Below are 20,357 nucleotides of genomic sequence, written 5' to 3' on the forward strand. Positions count from 1 at the left end.
ATATATATATATATATATATATATATATATATATATATAGCACATACAACTACCAATGGTCAACCAAAGTGCTGTACAGGCTAAAAACAGGAAGGGAAAAAAAAAAGTCAGGCAAAAGAAAAAGAAAAACAGATCAATACAAGCAAACATAACATAACAACTCAATATGAAGGGACAAAATAGACATAAAATATAGAAGGAGCTAAAAGAATTACATGATTATACAATTTATATAATCAGGCAGTGTCGAAGGCCACAGTGAAGAAAAAACAGGCTGAAGTTGCTACATGTCATGATTATGTCATCATGTTTCAGGGCTAGTGGTGTAAAGAGTGTTGAATAGCTCTATATTCCAATCCAAGTAATCATTGCTATAGTGTTTGTTTAGTAACAGGTGTCTCCTTTCTCTCCAGCTCTTTGGTAAACAGAAAATAATTTTTCAGGTCTGATACCAACTTCTGTTTTCGACCTTTCGACACAGAAGCACCCGGGGGGAAGTGGGCTAAGAAAGGGAACGGGCCAAACCTGAGTTCCTGTTTTACACAAAAAGGAGGTGGTCCTCCCAGGGGCAAAAACAAAGGGGAAAACCGAATGGGTTCTCAGATTGTAACCTCATATTCCTAAGGAAAAACTTTTCTGTAATAAAATACCGAAATACAATGGTCTCTCAGATGTTACAGTAGCTATGGTCAACAGTAGCCCCATATGTGCCCTCTCCCTACGCTCATTCTGTAGCTCCGAGATGAGCTAATGAGCGTAGGGAGAGGGCAGGGCACATATGGGGCTATGGTCAACAGTAGCTTAGGTTTTATGATGGTGTGAGAATAAAACAAAGTCATGTATCTCATTTGAGTTCATCCATTGTAAAATGTTGAGCCAAGCACTGACCTCTTTCCCTCCAGGTCAGAGAACCACTTCAGGTTATCAGCAATAACGTGGTGTTTTTCACATCCTGGACAGGTCACTATTACTACACCTTTGTGGTAAGCTATCTTGGATATCCGTTTCATTGATCTGGTGGAGCAAACCTAAAAAAATCATTCATGATAACTGTTAATGATTAATTGATAATCCATATTGTCCACAATATATGGAATTTGGAATATCTGACAAGACTGCCATTCTAGCCCCCCCCCCCTCTCACTCACTCACTCACACACACACACACACACACACACTCACTACCTTGCATGTGTAAATCAGCTGATAATGCGTTGTCTGGATCTTTCCAACGATGTCATTTCTACAGAGTGATGTAGTTGAGAAGAATCCTCTTTGTGTCACAGTGGGACACTTATGATAGATACGCGTGTCCTCCTGTGTTGACTGCATAGACCGTAAAAGGCTTGAAGACTGTCTTGTTTTGGATGCTGTCACTGCTCGTCCCAAGTGGTGAAATTGACGTCCATACATTAATCGTGTTGACATTTTATGACAGCGTCTTAACAAAGTTAACAACCCGGTAAAATTACTCATGGCGTTCGGTTGCAATTAACAAGCGGGACTTTTAAATAAATGTAGATTTTGAGGCTTTTAAAGCCTGAGCTATTTCATCAACATGCATATGATTGTCGCAATGTGATGACGTCAAACACAATCGATTGTTTACTTCCGTCTCAGAGAAACAGACGGAGGAGTTCCTTGCAGGCGGGACTCGGGAGTCGCGGGACTGGGTCGATTTAAAAACGTTGAAAAAGACAGCCTTGGATCAAAAATAGTCACTTGTTTAGATACTTTCCTATATTTAAAAAAAGACCTAAAGCTCGACTGGCGAACCTAATGCGAACTAGCGAAGTATCTCAAAGTATAGTTTACTAAAGTTTAGTCAGAACTGGTCAAAGAAGTCTTGAAGATTATCTTCTGTCTTGACTCCTGGAGATCATTAGTGTCTGGGTTGACTGACTGGCTAGGTATCGCGTTGGATCTGGACCTTGGTTCTTCATCAACCCGATGACGTCGCTATGAGTCAGTAATATGAATAAAGGTACTGTGATTGAGGCAACATTTATGTGGATGGATAACAGATTGATGTCTGTCTGCCCCCCTTAATTGGAGCTAATTAACTGACATGATCTGTCTGGCATCATACTCCAGTCCATCTTTGGGCATAACTGACAGCTGGGAGCCTGGGACTACATAATGTTGATGTTTATTCACCTTTACCATCAATACCAATAAATAATGCAGTCACACGTTGGTAGGCCCTGTACTCAACATAGAGAGGAGGGAACATAGGGCTGAGGGAACATACAAACATAGGGACTAATTTGGGATGATTAAACAGATGGTTGAGGTAATATAGGACAATTAAGGATAATTAGGGCCTACTTTTGCAATAATAAAAAAAGTTAGGGATTGAGGGAATATGACTGAGGCTGATATAGGGCTCAGGGAACATGACCCCCATGGATATTTTACAAAATAGCCTACATGCTTTCTGCCAGACTTTTCAAATGGATATGAAACTATAGGCCTAATAATAATAATAATAATATGTATATATGTATATAATAATAAATAATCATGACATGAAATGCAGCTCAAAGTGCAATAGAGAAAAAAATAAAAATGCATAAAACAATAGTGAACAATATCTGACTCCAAGTCTTAGGAATTGGGTGAGTACACACCCAGTCTATGGTACACACACACGCACAGTTACTTCATGGAATACATGAAAGGTAATATTACAGACATTCAGGGCGGCAGGCCATGCTGTGTATATAATTATTTTGGTAATGGGAAGAGTGGGAATTAAGGAAAAGTGAGCACCTTGATGTAAAATGGGCTATTTTTCCCCAAAGTGATACAAAATAAAATATTAATTAAGTATAGAATAATTTAACATAGGCTACTATTACTACAAAGAAAGCTGTTTATTCAATCATTTTGGGCATAAACATTAAACTATTGAACTTGAAAGATACACTTAGGTCTAATTATCTGATAATGATGTACCTTCCGTGCATGTTCAAATCATTTATACGTTGCATTACCATTTTTCAATTATATATTACCTTTTTTTTTTTTTTTTTTTTTTTTACAAAACAGACAATTTTAGATCAAGGTGCACACTGCACAGACTGCCTGCAGCTTACTCTTATTTTGGGAGTTGGTTAGGTAGGAGGCCTTTCAGAAACAACATGGGGCACAAAACGAGAAAAAGTGTTGGTCAGAGGCTTCAATCATTCATGCCTATGTTTATTATTTATTCATCATTCATAGTTATCAATTTCATTTTTTGCACTGCATTTAATTTGAAATGCGTGTGTATAGTTAGCGGAGGAGGTGGTTCCGGTTCCTGTGTCAGCAGCCACCTGCGGCTCCGTCTTATGAGCAGTTTTAGAACTTCCGGTCTGAGAGCTAGCAGCTTTAAGACATCCGGTTGCTTTCAGAATAAAATAAGGTTATTTAATTCGTTAATTAAATAATTTTTACATTACATTATTAGTATTATTATTACATTACAGTTATTGTAAAGACACACATTATGTTTCTGTGTAAAAATAAGTAATTAAATAACATAAAAAAGGTATCTAAATGGTTATTGCTATTCACTGGAGTGCATGGACTTTATAAAGTGGACACTGGACAAAAGACGGCTCCGCGAGGCAACTATCTGGACATACCCACGCGTCCGGGGAGATGTCCTCTACCACCCCACAGTCTCCGCTAAGCGGGAGAGGTGTAAAATTCAGAGCAGCAGACCTTCTATTGGGGTCAACACTCAAAAAAGTGCCGTTTCCAGACCCAGAATGGACACTGGACAAAGAGGCCTCCGCGAGGCAACTATCTGGACATACCCACGCGTCCGGGGAGATGTCCTCTACCACCCCATAGTCTCCGCTAAGCGGGAGAGGTGTAAAATTCAGAGCAGCAGACCTTCTATTGGGGTCAACACTCAAAAAAGTGCCGTTTCCAGACCCAGAATGGACACTGGACAAAGAGGCCTCCGCGAGGCAACTATCTGGACATACCCACGCGTCCGGGGAGATGTCCTCTACCACACCCCAGTCTCCGCTAAGCGGGAGAGGTGTAAAATTCAGAGCAGCAGACCTTCTATTGGGGTCAATACTCAAAAAAGTGCCGTTTCCAGACCCAGAATGGACACTGGACAAAGAGGCCTCCGCGAGGCAACTATCTGGACATACCCACGCGTTCAGGGAGATGTCCTGTACCACACCCCAGTCTCCGCTAAGCGGGAGAGGTGTAAAATTCACAGCAGCAGAGCTTCTAATGGGGTCAATGCAAAAAAATGTACCGTTTCCGGACCCAGACTGGACACTGGACAAAAGACGGCTCCGCGAGGCAACTATCTGGACATACCCACGCGTCCGGGGAGATGTCCTCTACCACCCCACAGTCTCCGCTAAGCGGGAGAGGTGTAAAATTCAGAGCAGCAGAGCTTCTACTGGGGTCAATGCAAAAAAAAATACCGTTTCCGGACCCAGACTGGACACTGGACAAAAGACGGCTCCGCGAGGCAACTATCTGGACATACCCACGCGTTCAGGGACATGTCCTGTACCACACCCCAGTCTCCGCTAAGCGGGAGAGGTGTAAAATTCACAGCAGCAGAGCTTCTAATGGGGTCAATGCAAAAAAATGTACCGTTTCCGGACCCAGACTGGACACTGGACAAAAGACGGCTCCGCGAGGCAACTATCTGGACATACCCACGCGTCCGGGGAGATGTCCTCTACCACCCCACAGTCTCCGCTAAGCGGGAGAGGTGTAAAATTCAGAGCAGCAGAGCTTCTACTGGGGTCAATGCAAAAAAAAATACCGTTTCCGGACCCAGACTGGACACTGGACAAAAGACGGCTCCGCGAGGCAACTATCTGGACATACCCACGCGTTCAGGGACATGTCCTGTACCACACCCCAGTCTCCGCTAAGCGGGAGAGGTGTAAAATTCACAGCAGCAGAGCTTCTAATGGGGTCAATGCAAAAAAATGTACCGTTTCCGGACCCAGACTGGACACTGGACAAAAGACGGCTCCGCGAGGCAACTATCTGGACATACCCACGCGTCCGGGGAGATGTCCTCTACCACCCCACAGTCTCCGCTAAGCGGGAGAGGTGTAAAATTCAGAGCAGCAGAGCTTCTACTGGGGTCAATGCAAAAAAAAATACCGTTTCCGGACCCAGACTGGACACTGGACAAAAGACGGCTCCGCGAGGCAACTATCTGGACATACCCACGCGTTCAGGGACATGTCCTGTACCACACCCCAGTCTCCGCTAAGCGGGAGAGGTGTAAAATTCACAGCAGCAGAGCTTCTAATGGGGTCAATGCAAAAAAATGTACCGTTTCCGGACCCAGACTGGACACTGGACAAAAGACGGCTCCGCGAGGCAACTATCTGGACATACCCACGCGTCCGGGGAGATGTCCTCTACCACCCCACAGTCTCCGCTAAGCGGGAGAGGTGTAAAATTCAGAGCAGCAGAGCTTCTACTGGGGTCAATGCAAAAAAAAATACCGTTTCCGGACCCAGACTGGACACTGGACAAAAGACGGCTCCGCGAGGCAACTATCTGGACATACCCACGCGTTCAGGGACATGTCCTGTACCACACCCCAGTCTCCGCTAAGCGGGAGAGGTGTAAAATTCACAGCAGCAGAGCTTCTAATGGGGTCAATGCAAAAAAATGTACCGTTTCCGGACCCAGACTGGACACTGGACAAAAGACGGCTCCGCGAGGCAACTATCTGGACATACCCACGCGTCCGGGGAGATGTCCTCTACCACCCCACAGTCTCCGCTAAGCGGGAGAGGTGTAAAATTCAGAGCAGCAGAGCTTCTATTGGGGTCAACACTCAAAAAAGTGCCGTTTCCAGACACAGAATGGACACTGGACAAAGAGGCCTCCGCGAGGCAACTATCTGGACATACCCACGCGTCCGGGGAGATGTCCTCTACCACCCCACAGTCTCCGCTAAGCGGGAGAGGTGTAAAATTCAGAGCAGCAGAGCTTCTACTGGGGTCAATGCAAAAAAAAATACCGTTTCCGGACCCAGACTGGACACTGGACAAAAGACGGCTCCGCGAGGCAACTATCTGGACATACCCACGCGTTCAGGGACATGTCCTGTACCACACCCCAGTCTCCGCTAAGCGGGAGAGGTGTAAAATTCACAGCAGCAGAGCTTCTAATGGGGTCAATGCAAAAAAATGTACCGTTTCCGGACCCAGACTGGACACTGGACAAAAGACGGCTCCGCGAGGCAACTATCTGGACATACCCACGCGTCCGGGGAGATGTCCTCTACCACCCCACAGTCTCCGCTAAGCGGGAGAGGTGTAAAATTCAGAGCAGCAGAGCTTCTACTGGGGTCAATGCAAAAAAAAATACCGTTTCCGGACCCAGACTGGACACTGGACAAAAGACGGCTCCGCGAGGCAACTATCTGGACATACCCACGCGTTCAGGGACATGTCCTGTACCACACCCCAGTCTCCGCTAAGCGGGAGAGGTGTAAAATTCACAGCAGCAGAGCTTCTAATGGGGTCAATGCAAAAAAATGTACCGTTTCCGGACCCAGACTGGACACTGGACAAAAGACGGCTCCGCGAGGCAACTATCTGGACATACCCACGCGTCCGGGGAGATGTCCTCTACCACCCCACAGTCTCCGCTAAGCGGGAGAGGTGTAAAATTCAGAGCAGCAGAGCTTCTACTGGGGTCAATGCAAAAAAAAATACCGTTTCCGGACCCAGACTGGACACTGGACAAAAGACGGCTCCGCGAGGCAACTATCTGGACATACCCACGCGTTCAGGGACATGTCCTGTACCACACCCCAGTCTCCGCTAAGCGGGAGAGGTGTAAAATTCACAGCAGCAGAGCTTCTAATGGGGTCAATGCAAAAAAATGTACCGTTTCCGGACCCAGACTGGACACTGGACAAAAGACGGCTCCGCGAGGCAACTATCTGGACATACCCACGCGTCCGGGGAGATGTCCTCTACCACCCCACAGTCTCCGCTAAGCGGGAGAGGTGTAAAATTCAGAGCAGCAGAGCTTCTATTGGGGTCAACACTCAAAAAAGTGCCGTTTCCAGACACAGAATGGACACTGGACAAAGAGGCCTCCGCGAGGCAACTATCTGGACATACCCACGCGTCCGGGGAGATGTCCTCTACCACCCCACAGTCTCCGCTAAGCGGGAGAGGTGTAAAATTCAGAGCAGCAGAGCTTCTACTGGGGTCAATGCAAAAAAAAATACCGTTTCCGGACCCAGACTGGACACTGGACAAAAGACGGCTCCGCGAGGCAACTATCTGGACATACCCACGCGTTCAGGGACATGTCCTGTACCACACCCCAGTCTCCGCTAAGCGGGAGAGGTGTAAAATTCACAGCAGCAGAGCTTCTAATGGGGTCAATGCAAAAAAATGTACCGTTTCCGGACCCAGACTGGACACTGGACAAAAGACGGCTCCGCGAGGCAACTATCTGGACATACCCACGCGTCCGGGGAGATGTCCTCTACCACCCCACAGTCTCCGCTAAGCGGGAGAGGTGTAAAATTCAGAGCAGCAGAGCTTCTATTGGGGTCAACACTCAAAAAAGTGCCGTTTCCAGACACAGAATGGACACTGGACAAAGAGGCCTCCGCGAGGCAACTATCTGGACATACCCACGCGTCCGGGGAGATGTCCTCTACCACCCCACAGTCTCCGCTAAGCGGGAGAGGTGTAAAATTCAGAGCAGTCCAGATAGTTGCCTCGCGGAGCCGTCTTTTGTCCAGTGTCCAGTCTGGGTCCGGAAACGGTATTTTTTTTTGCATTGACCCCAGTAGAAGCTCTGCTGCTCTGAATTTTACACCTCTCCCGCTTAGCGGAGACTGTGGGGTGGTAGAGGACATCTCCCCGGACGCGTGGGTATGTCCAGATAGTTGCCTCGCGGAGCCGTCTTTTGTCCAGTGTCCAGTCTGGGTCCGGAAACGGTACATTTTTTTGCATTGACCCCATTAGAAGCTCTGCTGCTGTGAATTTTACACCTCTCCCGCTTAGCGGAGACTGGGGTGTGGTACAGGACATCTCCCTGAACGCGTGGGTGTGTCCAGATAGTTGCCTCGCGGAGGCCTCTTTGTCCAGTGTCCATTCTGTGTCTGGAAACGGCACTTTTTTGAGTGTTGACCCCAATAGAAGGTCTGCTGCTCTGAATTTTACACCTCTCCCGCTTAGCGGAGACTGTGGGGTGGTAGAGGACATCTCCCCGGACGCGTGGGTATGTCCAGATAGTTGCCTCGCGGAGCCGTCTTTTGTCCAGTGTCCAGTCTGGGTCCGGAAACGGTATTTCTTTTTGCATTGACCCCAGTAGAAGCTCTGCTGCTCTGAATTTTACACCTCTCCCACTTAGCGGAGACTGTGGGGTGGTAGAGGACATCTCCCCGGACGCGTGGGTATGTCCAGATAGTTGCCTCGCGGAGCCGTCTTTTGTCCAGTGTCCACTTTATAAAGTCCATGCACTCCAGTGATGAGCATTTATGCATTTAGATGACTTTATTATTACTATTATTATTATTTAATTACTTATTTTTACACAGAAACATAATGTGTGTCTTCTAGCATCATATAGCATCATTTAAATGCTTAATTTGTAGTTTTAATGTGCAAATGAAACTTTTTTTTCATACTCTAGAGGGTACTCTTATTTTGAAGAGATCGTCCACCGGAAGTCTTAAAACTGTTCATTAGAACTGTTCACTAGACGCTGCCGGACTGGAGCTTCTTGTTTCTTCAGTTCCTTCTCTGGCTTTTTTCCTGCTGCCTGCTTCTCTTCTCGGTGGATGTGTGGAGTGGACGTATTGCTCTGTGGCGGAGGGGGAAACGTTAAGAAATGAATCAGTTGTGGACAGAAGAAGAGGCGAAAGACACCATCTGTAATCTATCAGGTGGGTGTCGGTTCATAACACATAACACATTCATTGTCGCAGCATGTACAAAGAATATTGCTCATCATCTTCTGTTTTGCGTGTGACATCGTTTCCCCGTCTCTCGGTGGTGGAATGTTGTTGTGTAAATACAACAAAGAGCTCTTCAAAAACACACCGACAAGAGAACCTTGTTCATTAATGAATGTACCACGTTTTACACGGACATTGTCCTGCATTACAATGATTACATTGTTTACAGCTAAACGCTACATCATGGTAGTGATTATGCATCAGATACAATGTTACTATACTATCCACGCAATCGCCATCGTTACGATGGGCGCGATTGTTCCATGATAATAAACATAAATAATTAACTATATAGGCTAAGGCGGTCCTAATAATAATACATAAAATCGGGTAACATTGGGAGGATATTTTGTATTGTGCTCTCCTCCCTCAAAGGTAACCCCACTTTGTACAATCGTGTTTTACCGGTAAAAACAAGCTGTGTGGGAGGGAGAGGGAGGGACACTACATGGTCAAATGGTGTCTGCGACTAGATTAGAACCAGTTCAACCTGGATGAAAGTGAAAAAGCATTATTCATGTTTTCCCCCATCTCCTTTCTCAAGGCAGTCACACAGCGGCACCATGGCGTCACTGTCTGTCACACCACTGTAACGAGAGCACAGGTCTTGTTCGCATGGATATGGTAGCTTCGATGGGTTGTAGAGAGAGAGAGAGAGAGACACTAGTCTAGAATGAAAGGGATTTTTGTTGGATTGCTAGATCATGGAGACTTATTATGTATGGAAGTTTGTGTAGTGTGACTATTTTATTGAGAGCTGATCCTATGAAGTCCAGATAAAATGCTGTCCGTGGAGAAAGTGTATACAACACAAATAACAAAACAACATAAATCACACAGTCCTGATTTAGGCTTAATTCACCAATATTTAAATGGAACGCTTATCAGTTTAGGCATTCAAGTTTATCGATAGCTTTTTCCGATAGCTATTTCTCTAGTGTTTACCCTATCTTTAGTAAGGCATGCTGTTAAAACTTCCCCTTTAAAAATATATGCTATCTTTTTGGACAATGTCACAATAGGTGAATAAACATTCAGTGAAAATAGGTGAATATTTGCAGAAATGTTTGGGGTTAACTGCTAATTAAAACCCAGAGACAGGGTCATGTCATTCCCTTCAGTTCATACCCCCCACAGTACTTCGGGAGTTGGGGTTAGTAATTGAGGAAGTTGAGTTGGACCATGGATAAGCATGTAGTCAGGGGCCAGGGCTGCTTACTGCTTAGACATTGACTTAACAAAAGCAGCTCTGTAGGGAAAGAATGTGGGTGAATTCTGCTAGAAGGCCATCAGGAAGCTAAGAGCAGATCTCTGTTAAGATAAGTGAGAGACAAGTCTGCTATCAAGCCTGGGTTGCCACTTGCCAGTAATCAAATTGCTGTGCATCCCATTTTAATTTGAGGAATCCCTGTTCCTTCAATGTGGTGCAGTGAGACCGATCAGGTTACAGTCTATCTGGTCTGATAAAAAAAAAACAGGACGTGTTGTGATGGTGGACTGCGAGTGTAGTGTGCACCGTGTTGAGAGTGTAGTGACTGTAGTCGAGAGGCCCTTAGTATCTTACAGTTTGAGTTAAGTTCTGTTCTCCATACAGTATTAAAATACCATATCACACCTGATACAATTTTGAGTGCTATTCTGAGAAGGTGTTTTTGGTGTTTGTTGTTCGGACTGGTTTAGCTGCAATTCTGCATTCTGTGGTGTTAGGGAAGGTCAAAAAGCTTTCAATCGAATGGCTATGTCTTAGTCTTTAAACTAACTCCCTGATTCAGTGACATTAATTTACTGCACATTGCACAGTCCTGTCAGCTGACGTGCTATGCCACTACCTCTTTGCTTGAATTATTAAAGCATTGCACTACTTTGAATCATCACTTGGTACATCCCAACTTAGTACTAGGAACAGATTCTGTTTGGTGCGAGAGATTGCTAGGGAGGACAAGGATGAAAGCTAATTTGAATTATCACTATAATGTGTCAGCCTTAAATAAAACATTTCGGATAGGCTACTTATTGTCAGGGTCAAGAGGGAATATTTAGTCCATCTCTCTACATTCACCTTGTGATCAAATATCACCTGTTATGAATCTGATCACTGTCACAAGGAGAGGTGCCGCAGTGGCTGTTTGAGTCACTCTGTACAGCAGTAAATAACTTATGAACAGTTTCTGACACATGTTGTCATTAAGTCATGCAACACTAACTGCATGCATTTCAGTACAGGCTTTGGTGTAAAGCCTTTTATCACGTGGAGATGGTATTAATTTAGTATTTGGTTTGAAATAGATTCTAGAATAGAGTGGAGATAGTGTGGCTTTCTTAAGTCCTTTTCCTGCCAATAAAAGTGGCAGTGAGTTGGCTGAATGGGGGGGGTCATGCCTATGTTCCCTTGGTTCTAGAACTTCTAGCGGGGGACAAAGAACCTCGGGAACATATACCGGTATGCTCTCGGTGGAAGAGGAGACTTCGGAGTATATTTTTGGTTACTTGCTTACTCCTCAATGTTGGGCTTGTCATTTTAATGCCAAAGTTCAAGTTGCAGGTCTTTGTTCACTAACTACTTCCTTATGTTTAGCCAACCCCTCAGCCCATTCATTCATTCTTGTACTGCCTCATAGTGTACTAGATTCTGTTAAAACTTTAGATTTGACTTTATGGCGGTAAAATCTGAAGTTGTGACTTACTTACTTTTCTTAGTATACTGTATATCCTCAATCTAAATATGAAACTGGCTTAATGATGAAATATAAGCCTGTGTGCGTGCATGTCTGCACGAGCATGCATGCTGTGTCAGGCTCTGTGGTCCTTCATATCCAGCTTGCTCGGCATTCTCCAAGCCACAATGGGCTGTCGACATACAGGATGTCTGGATGTCCCTGACGCATAGCAGAGTTTACAGTCAAATTAAATGACTTCCCTCCCTCCTCTGACAATCCTAAGCTTGATTACGTTTGGTTGCACTGTGCACGCCATATTGTGCAATGAAGATAGCCGATCTACAAGCTCACACCACGTCCAGCTGAGCTGTGAGCTTGTCGTTTTCTATTCTGACACTGACACCCAGCTAAAGGGCCATTCACACTAAAGCACTATAACTATACGAATATAGTTCGTCAAGTGGATGACAGAGTTCACACAAACTTTGTAAAAAAAGACTGGTTATTGTGACTTCCGCGTGCGGTTAGGGTTTGGGGATAGAGTTAGTCTGGGGCTCTATGGTCGGAATATTGGGTTTGGGGATAAGGTTAGTCTGTGGCTCTATGGTCGGAATATTGGGTAGTCGGATTAATGGGTGTCGGGTTATTGGGACGTCGGACCCTCAGTATGAACGGCTCCTTAGTCTCTAAATCAGATCAGCGTGTAATGATTTGGAACTATGTAGTCCTAAAATGTCTCTTTTTGATGTATGTGTTTCTATCCGGTCTAGATTCGTGGTAGAGTGGTTTTAATATGAGTTTATGGTAATAATTAATTTGCTGAACACTAGGCTGTCAAGATTACAATACCAGGTGATATAATACTGTAACCAAATCATTAGAGCATGCACAGCATGCTCTAATACTTTCTCTCTCTTAAAAAAAAAAAAAGAGATAAACAAGATAATTGTCTTTGTAGTTTGGTGGAGCTAAGAATTTCCCCCACTTTTTTTTACACCTGTAAACCTGTAATGTGGCAATAAAGTAGTGTTGAGTTTAAGCATTGGAATTGCGCAATTCCTTTTTTGGGGTGAGTGAATTTGCCTCGATTATCTGATTAATAGAAAATCTATCGATACAATTTTCGTTACTGAATAATTGGTTTACTTATTAACTAAAGGCCAATGCGTGTCCCTTTTACTCATTAAATTGAACAAGGTCATGGGGTCGCTCAAATAGTTTGGGTTAATTTAACAACTCACAATTTGCCATTGAGCCCTAATGGTGTGTCCAACATCAATAGAGGTCATACTTTGAGGAGATTGAATTGAACTCTTGTGGAAAAGTTCAAACTCCTTATAGTTTGCCTAATGCATAGCAAGAATACAAAATGCACCTACGTGTTGCGTCAACAATGCCTTCATCAGGGTGACTGAACAGGATTCCAGAACAAACATGACATGCCGATGCAGAGCCTGGGAAGTGTTTACTATGTGACATCACATAAGTTATATTAATCAATGGGTAATGTTGTAAACGTGACAGAATAGGATAGAAAACTATCCTCAATAACCTTCCATAGTATTAATGTGACATAAAACTAATGATATTCTGTCTATTCATTTTTTTTACAGATAAACCATCATGATTCCCATCACAGAGCTCCGGTACTTTGCTGACACGCAGCCGGCGTACCGCATCCTGAAACCATGGTGGGACGTTTTCACCGACTACCTCTCCGTTGTCATGTTGATGATCGCTGTGTTTGGTGGCACACTGCAGGTCTCGCAGGACAAGATGATCTGCTTGCCTTGCAAGTGGGTGGTCAACGGGGCCTGTGAGACCATTCCCATCGCCAATGTAACCGTCCCGTATGCCCCAGAACCCAGAGGGATCCAGTACCAGCTCGACCGCCACCAGTACAACTACGTCGACGCAGTCTGTTATGAGAACAAACTACATTGGTTTGCCAAATACTTCCCGTATCTCGTGCTCTTACACACTCTCATCTTCCTGGCTTGCAGCAACTTCTGGTTCAAGTTCCCAAGGACGAGTTCTAAACTAGAGCACTTTGTCTCCATCCTCCTCAAATGCTTTGACTCTCCATGGACAACGAGGGCTTTGTCTGAGACGGTGGTGGAGGAGAGTGACCCTAAGCCTTTGGGGAAAATGAACGGTTCTGTGGAAAAGAAGACCTCGTTTATCAGTGAGGATGTGGAGGCAAGTGTACCGATGCTCCAAAGAACCAAGTCTAGAATTGAACAAGGAATTGTAGATCGCTCTGAAACCGGGGTTCTAGACAAGAAGGAAGGAGAACAAGCCAAGGCCCTTTTCGAGAAGGTGAAGAAATTTAGGGTCCATGTTGAGGAAGGTGACATAGTCTATCGCCTCTACATTCGTCAGACCATCATCAAAGTGATCAAATTTATATTGATAATTTGCTACACAGCCTACTATGTACGCTATATAAAATTCAGTGTGGTCTGCAAAGTGGACATTGAGAAGCTGACAGGGTACGCCATGTACCACTGTGCTCACCCCTTAGCTACTCTATTCAAAATTCTGGCCTGTTTCTACATTAGCTTAGTGGTAGTTTATGGAATTATCTGCATGTACACTCTGTGCTGGATGGTCAGTCGCTCCCTTAAGCGGTACTCCTTTGATTCGATTCGTGAGGAGAGCAACTACAGCGACATCCCTGATGTGAAGAACGACTTTGCCTTCATGATGCACATGATCGACCAGTACGACCCGCTCTACTCGAAGCGATTTGCTGTGTTTCTGTCTGAGGTGAGCGAGAACAAGCTGAGGCAGCTGAACCTGAACAATGAATGGACACTGGACAAGCTCAGGCAGCGCATTACAAAGAACTCTCAGGAAAAGCTGGAGCTACATCTGTTCATGCTCAGTGGGATTCCAGACACAGTATTTGATCTAATAGAGCTGGAGGTGCTAAAACTGGAGCTCATCCCTGATGTTACCATTCCCCCTATCATAGCTCAGCTGACCAGCCTGAGAGAGATGTGGCTCTATCACACACCGGCCAAAATTGAGGCTCCAGCTCTCGCCTTTCTGAGGGAGAACCTCAAGTCCCTTCATATCAAGTTTACTGACATCAAGGAAATCCCTCTTTGGATCTACAGTCTTAAGAACCTCAACGAGCTGCACCTGACTGGGAACCTGAGTGCAGACAACAACCGCTTCATTGTCATCGATGGGCTCCGGGAGCTTAAAAGGCTCAAAGTTCTTCGCCTGAAGAGTAACCTAACCAAGCTGCCTCAGGTGGTGACCGATGTGGGCGTTCACCTCCAGAAGCTTTCCATTAATAATGAGGGTACCAAGCTGATGGTACTCAACAGCCTGAAAAAGATGGTCAACCTAACCGAGCTGGAATTGCTACGCTGTGACCTTGAACGCATCCCACACTCCATATTTAGTCTGCACAATCTTCAAGAGATTGACCTTAAGGATAACAATCTGAAGACAATAGAGGAGATCATCAGCTTCCAGCACCTGCACCGCCTAGTATGCCTGAAGCTGTGGTATAACCAGATTGCCTATATCCCAATTCAGATAGGCACTCTGACCAATATGGAACGGCTGTACCTAAACAGAAATAAGATCGAGAAGATCCCCAGCCAGCTGTTCTTCTGCCGCAAGCTGCGTTTCTTAGACCTGAGTCACAACAACCTCACCAGCATTCACGCTGATGTGGGCTTCCTCCAGAACCTGCAGTACTTTGCTGTGACAGCCAATAGGGTATGAACGCTTATTTCTTCTTTGAAAATGTCTGTGTATTCTTTTAGGAGAGGTTTAATCATACCTGAATTCACACAGTGTCTTTCATTTTTTCTCAGTTTTACATGCTTGAATACCGGTAGATCAGACAGGTCAGGGCAGACATTCTCTCTAGCCCTATAGCCCTATTTGTCGTACAACGAATAACCAAAACACAAAGTGAGCTTGTAGCTTTGCTTTTTTGAAAACAATTGAAAATAAAACAATCCCAAAAATAGGCACGCTAGGTAAAACTATGTAACCTTCCTCTTCCTGCACAAGTTTCTGTCTGACTGGCTGTGAAGAAGATGGAAGTTGCATGCTTTGTGCCCCTCTGATTAATTAAAAGCACTTACACAATGTTCTACTTAATGCACTATGTTTTTAATTTAAAATTGCTTATTGGATCATGTGGTCTGAGTAAAAGGATGCTATTATTGTTTTACTGTGGCTATTTGTGTGGCTGCACACTGAGAATACACTCCATGAGGTCAGTATGCAGCTGAAAATACCTCTATTTATAGGGACCATTCTGGTGAGTTCTGTGTTTTAATGTCTTTTTCAATCAAGTCCTCTCTACCCATTAGCACATTATCGGCCCAAACGAGTTGTGTAATTTGAAAGTTGTGTCCACCAGGCAAGCATTAATTTAACCACATTTAACAATTAAAAATGCAACAAAAAAGCTGATGTATCATATATGACTCAGCTATATTCAGAGATTTGATGTAGTGTAATACAAGCAGACCTATTGTAGAACTCTGGGGGACCCCGGGCAACTAAATAATAAAAAGGGTTTATTGGTTAACCACATTACTCCACTGCCGTTGGTACTTTGTGAGCTTATAGATCAGCTTCTTTGTTTTTCGTCATGCACGAAAGTATATGGTAGCCCTTGAAAACATTTCATTCCATTCAATGTGATTTCAAGGGGGAGCGGTTAACAGGGCTAGTATATGAGGCTTAAGTGGCTAAATAGGACCTGATGTTATCCTGGATCGCAATGAACTGGACTTAATGTTCTTCCTAACAAAGCAAAACAATGCCAACTTCAACTTTATGGACTTGTAATCTTTTATACCATCTCTTCATTTGTTTGGAAGGCACAAACCTTTGTTGTCTATTTTTATTTTTCTATCAGCCTTTATGATTATTTTCACCAAACTATTCTTATAAATTGTGGGTGTGGGTTACATGAAAGAGTTTGGAGTATTTAAACTGTGGTTAGTATTTCTGAAATATTTTGATCAGTTTGTATCTTGTGAGACATTTTCTATTTGGTAAAATCTTGAATGGACGTAGGGTGTACTATTTTTCCACATTCACAATATACCTTTATTTGGGCCTGCCTATCTTAGTCTATGGCCTGATTTTATTTATTAGTACCGGTAGTAACACCTTGAGCGGAACCATCTCGTTTTCAAGGGGGTCCGCAAATTACAAAATACAAATCTGCATATTAAACGGTTGTATATTGAACTAAGAGGAAGAAGGTTTGTTTTGGTGATAAACTACATCCGCATAATCAACTATTGGTAGTATGAGTTGTTGAACAAGTTTCTTACTGTAAATGCGAAGCAGTTTCTGTTGCGGTATAGAACACCAGTGCTGAAGTTTTAATGATGGACATGAGTCAAGCCAGAGACCAAGATATTTGATTTGATCAACTCCATGCAGTTGTGTACCATCGAGACAGGAAATATTGTATGATTGATTATTAGTTTGTACTTTAATATTCGGTTTATATGATGGAAGGATAGAAGATGGGTAGACAGATAGCCAGAAAGATGTGTACATGCTACTCGATAAAATATCAAATTGTCAATTCTATTTATTCTATCCCTCATCAGATTGAGTCCTTGCCTCCGGAGCTGTTCCAGTGCAAGAAGCTGCGTACTCTGAATCTGGGAAACAACTGTCTGCAGACTTTGCCATCTCGATTTGGGGAACTAACCGGTCTGACGCAGTTGGAGCTGAGGGGTAATCGCCTGGAGTGCCTCCCAGTGGAGCTGGGTGAGTGTCGACTGTTGAAGAGGAGCAGTCTGGTGGTGGAAGAGGATCTCTTCAACACTCTACCATCTGAAGTCAAAGAGCAGCTATGGAGAGCTGACAAAGAGCAGGCCTGAGCTGTAAAACGTGAGCTATTTGCGAGACACAGAGAGATTGTAAGAAAATGAAATAAGAAGAGGTAAAGGCAGTTCGTACGGCAGCCAGGTTGGTCGTATCCTGTCAACACAATATATCATCTTTGGTGAGTGACGTGAGGCATGACACTTGTTTGCTGAAGCATAAATTGGGCTTTTTTTGGTTGGTGTCTCAGGTCTCTCTTGTCTGGACCCATAACCACAGATCATGTTGAAGCCTCAACAGACGACCGGGACAGTTTTGTGCCACTCTCCTTTCCTTAAATGAAAAGATATGCAAACCTTGTATACAAGCTTGATTGTAGTTACGATCGCAAGAGAACAACAAGCTGGAAAGAACCATGGTTTTTGTTGTGCTGGTACTAGGTACTGACTGAATCATGACACTACATAGGACTTTTGCCTGTGTGGAGCCTCCTAGTGGATGGACCACTCTATAAATGCAACACACAAGTTTCTTCACTAGCTGCCAAGGATGTCCACGGCAACACCAGTGGTCACTAATGTGGATGAATAGTGGTGTAATGGCTCCTGACCTAGATCACCTATTCATCACCCTCCGTTGAACTCCAAGTAAACATATTTACCAGCACTGTTTATTAATTCAAGAAGAGACAGGACACATACAATAATAATAATAACAAATAATAATAATAATTAATGAACAACCTCAGCTTTTGGCCATATTGGGAGAAAAAAATATTCACCTAAAGAGTGTTATAAGATTTCATGATATTCAACATTCAGCAATGTGCTCTATTTGCTTGAAACCGTTTTTATTGTTAATACCTTGGATTTAATAGCATCGTTTGGAGTACGTGGAGTATGTGAACTCCAGCCAGGCAACTCTTATGACTAATATGGCCTTACCTTTTACAAGCTGTATCCTGTTAATGATCACAAACATCACATTCACGACTTGTTTTTTTATGCTCTATAAAATGTATAGCTCACATCAGCAGCTTTGTTTCATGTATACCGGTGGTACGGCACGAGCTGTTATTCTTACCAGCGGTTTTATTTTAATGTTATTTTCTAAGCGAGTTAAGGGACATTTCTCTAACATGAGACAATTGCACCTTTGTTCAAAATGAATTTTATTACTCGGAGGCCTTGGCTACATCCAAATGCCCTTCTAAGGGTTACCGGTGATGTGCTCCCACCTGCTCTTTCAATACAGTCTTTCCTGTCCTGAAAGGAGTCTTCTTATGTTTAATAAGGGAATGTTGCCAACTCAGTAATTGGGAGCTGTGCTCCCAGAATGGAGGAATAGATGAGTCCAGAAAATAATAAAATAAAACGCCTTAGCTCGCTGGTCGAGTCATTGGCGTTTTGTTTGTCAGACAGAAAGGTATAGTGGAGTGGCTAACAATTATTATTTTTAACAGAACATTACAAACAGCTGCTGACCCAGTCCCTCAATATAATTACAATATTAAATTTGCTAGTGCCATAGAAATTAATCTCAGGGCAGCATGGAGAGCTTATACACATCTTTAAGTGTGTAGAATCAGCAGTGAGTTTGCAATGCAGAGTAAAGTAAATTAATATTATTATTATTCAGTTCCATGTTGATATGAACACTTGTGTCATGTAGCCTTAATAATTGGCACTGAATCTCACATGATTTTGTTCAGATTTGGTCATATTCTAAGTAACCTTTTATCACGATGTGAGCACTGAAAAGAAAAGTGTACATTCAACTTGTTTTGTTTCCCTCATAACAGCTGGGTCTTGAATGTTGGGGATGCTTTGGTCATGAATTTAGTTTCCTTTATATTTTTGCTGATATTTAGAGCCTATTAATAGAGCCATTAGCCATTTAGACAGCAAACACCTGCAGGTATTTTGAATGAGATCCTCATGGAACCACTATCCCCATGCACCTCATTATCAGCATGAAGGAAATGGAAAGGAAATTAATTCCCAGCATTCAAACCGGGAAGTACTGACTTGGAAGAAAATGCCTTTGGTGACATTGTCATAGACAATACCCCCCACACGGAATAGCAGTGTTTCCCAAACGTTTTAGCTTGAGATCCAAAAGAGAAATTTGGCGTCCTTGGGACCCAAACTTACAGAATACATTATGAAGTTAAGCCCTAACAAGTTGTGAACTTAAGCCCTGTTTCATATAGTAAAAATAGCCAATCTACAGGGTCCCAGACTTGTATGCTATTTTCACAATTTCTCACAAGTTTTTGTTTTAAATAATAGAATTATTGATTTTTGTATTCGAATTTAGAAATGCAGGAAAAAAGATGGGCCGTGTCCCGGCCCATTGTTTGGGAAACACTGCAGTATAGCACTTTGCCAGCACTTTAAGTAGTGTTAGATTAAATGCAGCTCACGCACATTGTATCACTTTATGTAACCTCTATCAGCAGCCTACACCTGAATGCCATTGGTCATTCACTACCCCCCCCCCCCCAAAGAAAATGCTTGTTAAAGGTTTTATCTTGTTCTGTTTTGTTTTTATGTTAACACAAACTCGGAAACAGTCAGATGTATGCAGTTTAAAGCATGTGTTGAATGAATGTTATTGCAGCAGGATTTCACAGTTTGTTCTAACACATGGGTCAACGCACAGCTGTAAGTTCAGCTGTTGCCTAGGTGATGAGTGGACATATCCAAAGTACACGTGATTGCACAACTGAACTAACACCTGACAATCTATCTATTGTGTTTACCCTCCTCATCCCCTAGTCTGGGGTATTGTGTAACGCTAGAAATAATCATGAACGAATGTTTAACGACTTTAGCCCCATTTTCAAAAATAATTCTAAAATAAATAGAAAATGTTTGCCTAATGTCCGAAAT

The 20,357-nt window shown here is 43.5% G+C and overlaps 1 protein-coding gene across 2 annotated transcripts; it reads left to right on the forward strand.

Moving 5' to 3' along the window:
• Positions 1-1,870: 1,870 nt before the first annotated feature.
• Positions 1,871-19,991, forward strand: lrrc8aa (leucine rich repeat containing 8 VRAC subunit Aa). Of its 2 annotated transcripts, none has more exons than XM_080755410.1 (4): positions 1,871-1,969; positions 8,814-8,908; positions 13,251-15,375; positions 17,244-19,991. In XM_080755410.1, the coding sequence occupies exons 3-4, from the start codon at positions 13,261-13,263 to the stop codon at positions 17,517-17,519; spliced, it is 2,391 nt and encodes a 796-aa protein (XP_080611536.1). In that variant the 5' UTR covers positions 1,871-1,969; positions 8,814-8,908; positions 13,251-13,260; the 3' UTR covers positions 17,520-19,991. The 2 variants fall into 2 exon arrangements, with proteins under 2 accessions (XP_080611536.1, XP_080611535.1); XM_080755409.1 differs by lacking the exon at positions 1,871-1,969 and adding an exon at positions 3,258-3,327 and having other exon boundaries at positions 8,725-8,908.
• Positions 19,992-20,357: the final 366 nt, after the last annotated feature.

The sequence above is a fragment of the Protomyctophum bolini genome (genome assembly GCF_963924005.1).
Source record: "Protomyctophum bolini genome assembly, chromosome: 22".
Taxonomy (NCBI): Eukaryota; Metazoa; Chordata; class Actinopteri; order Myctophiformes; family Myctophidae; genus Protomyctophum; species Protomyctophum bolini.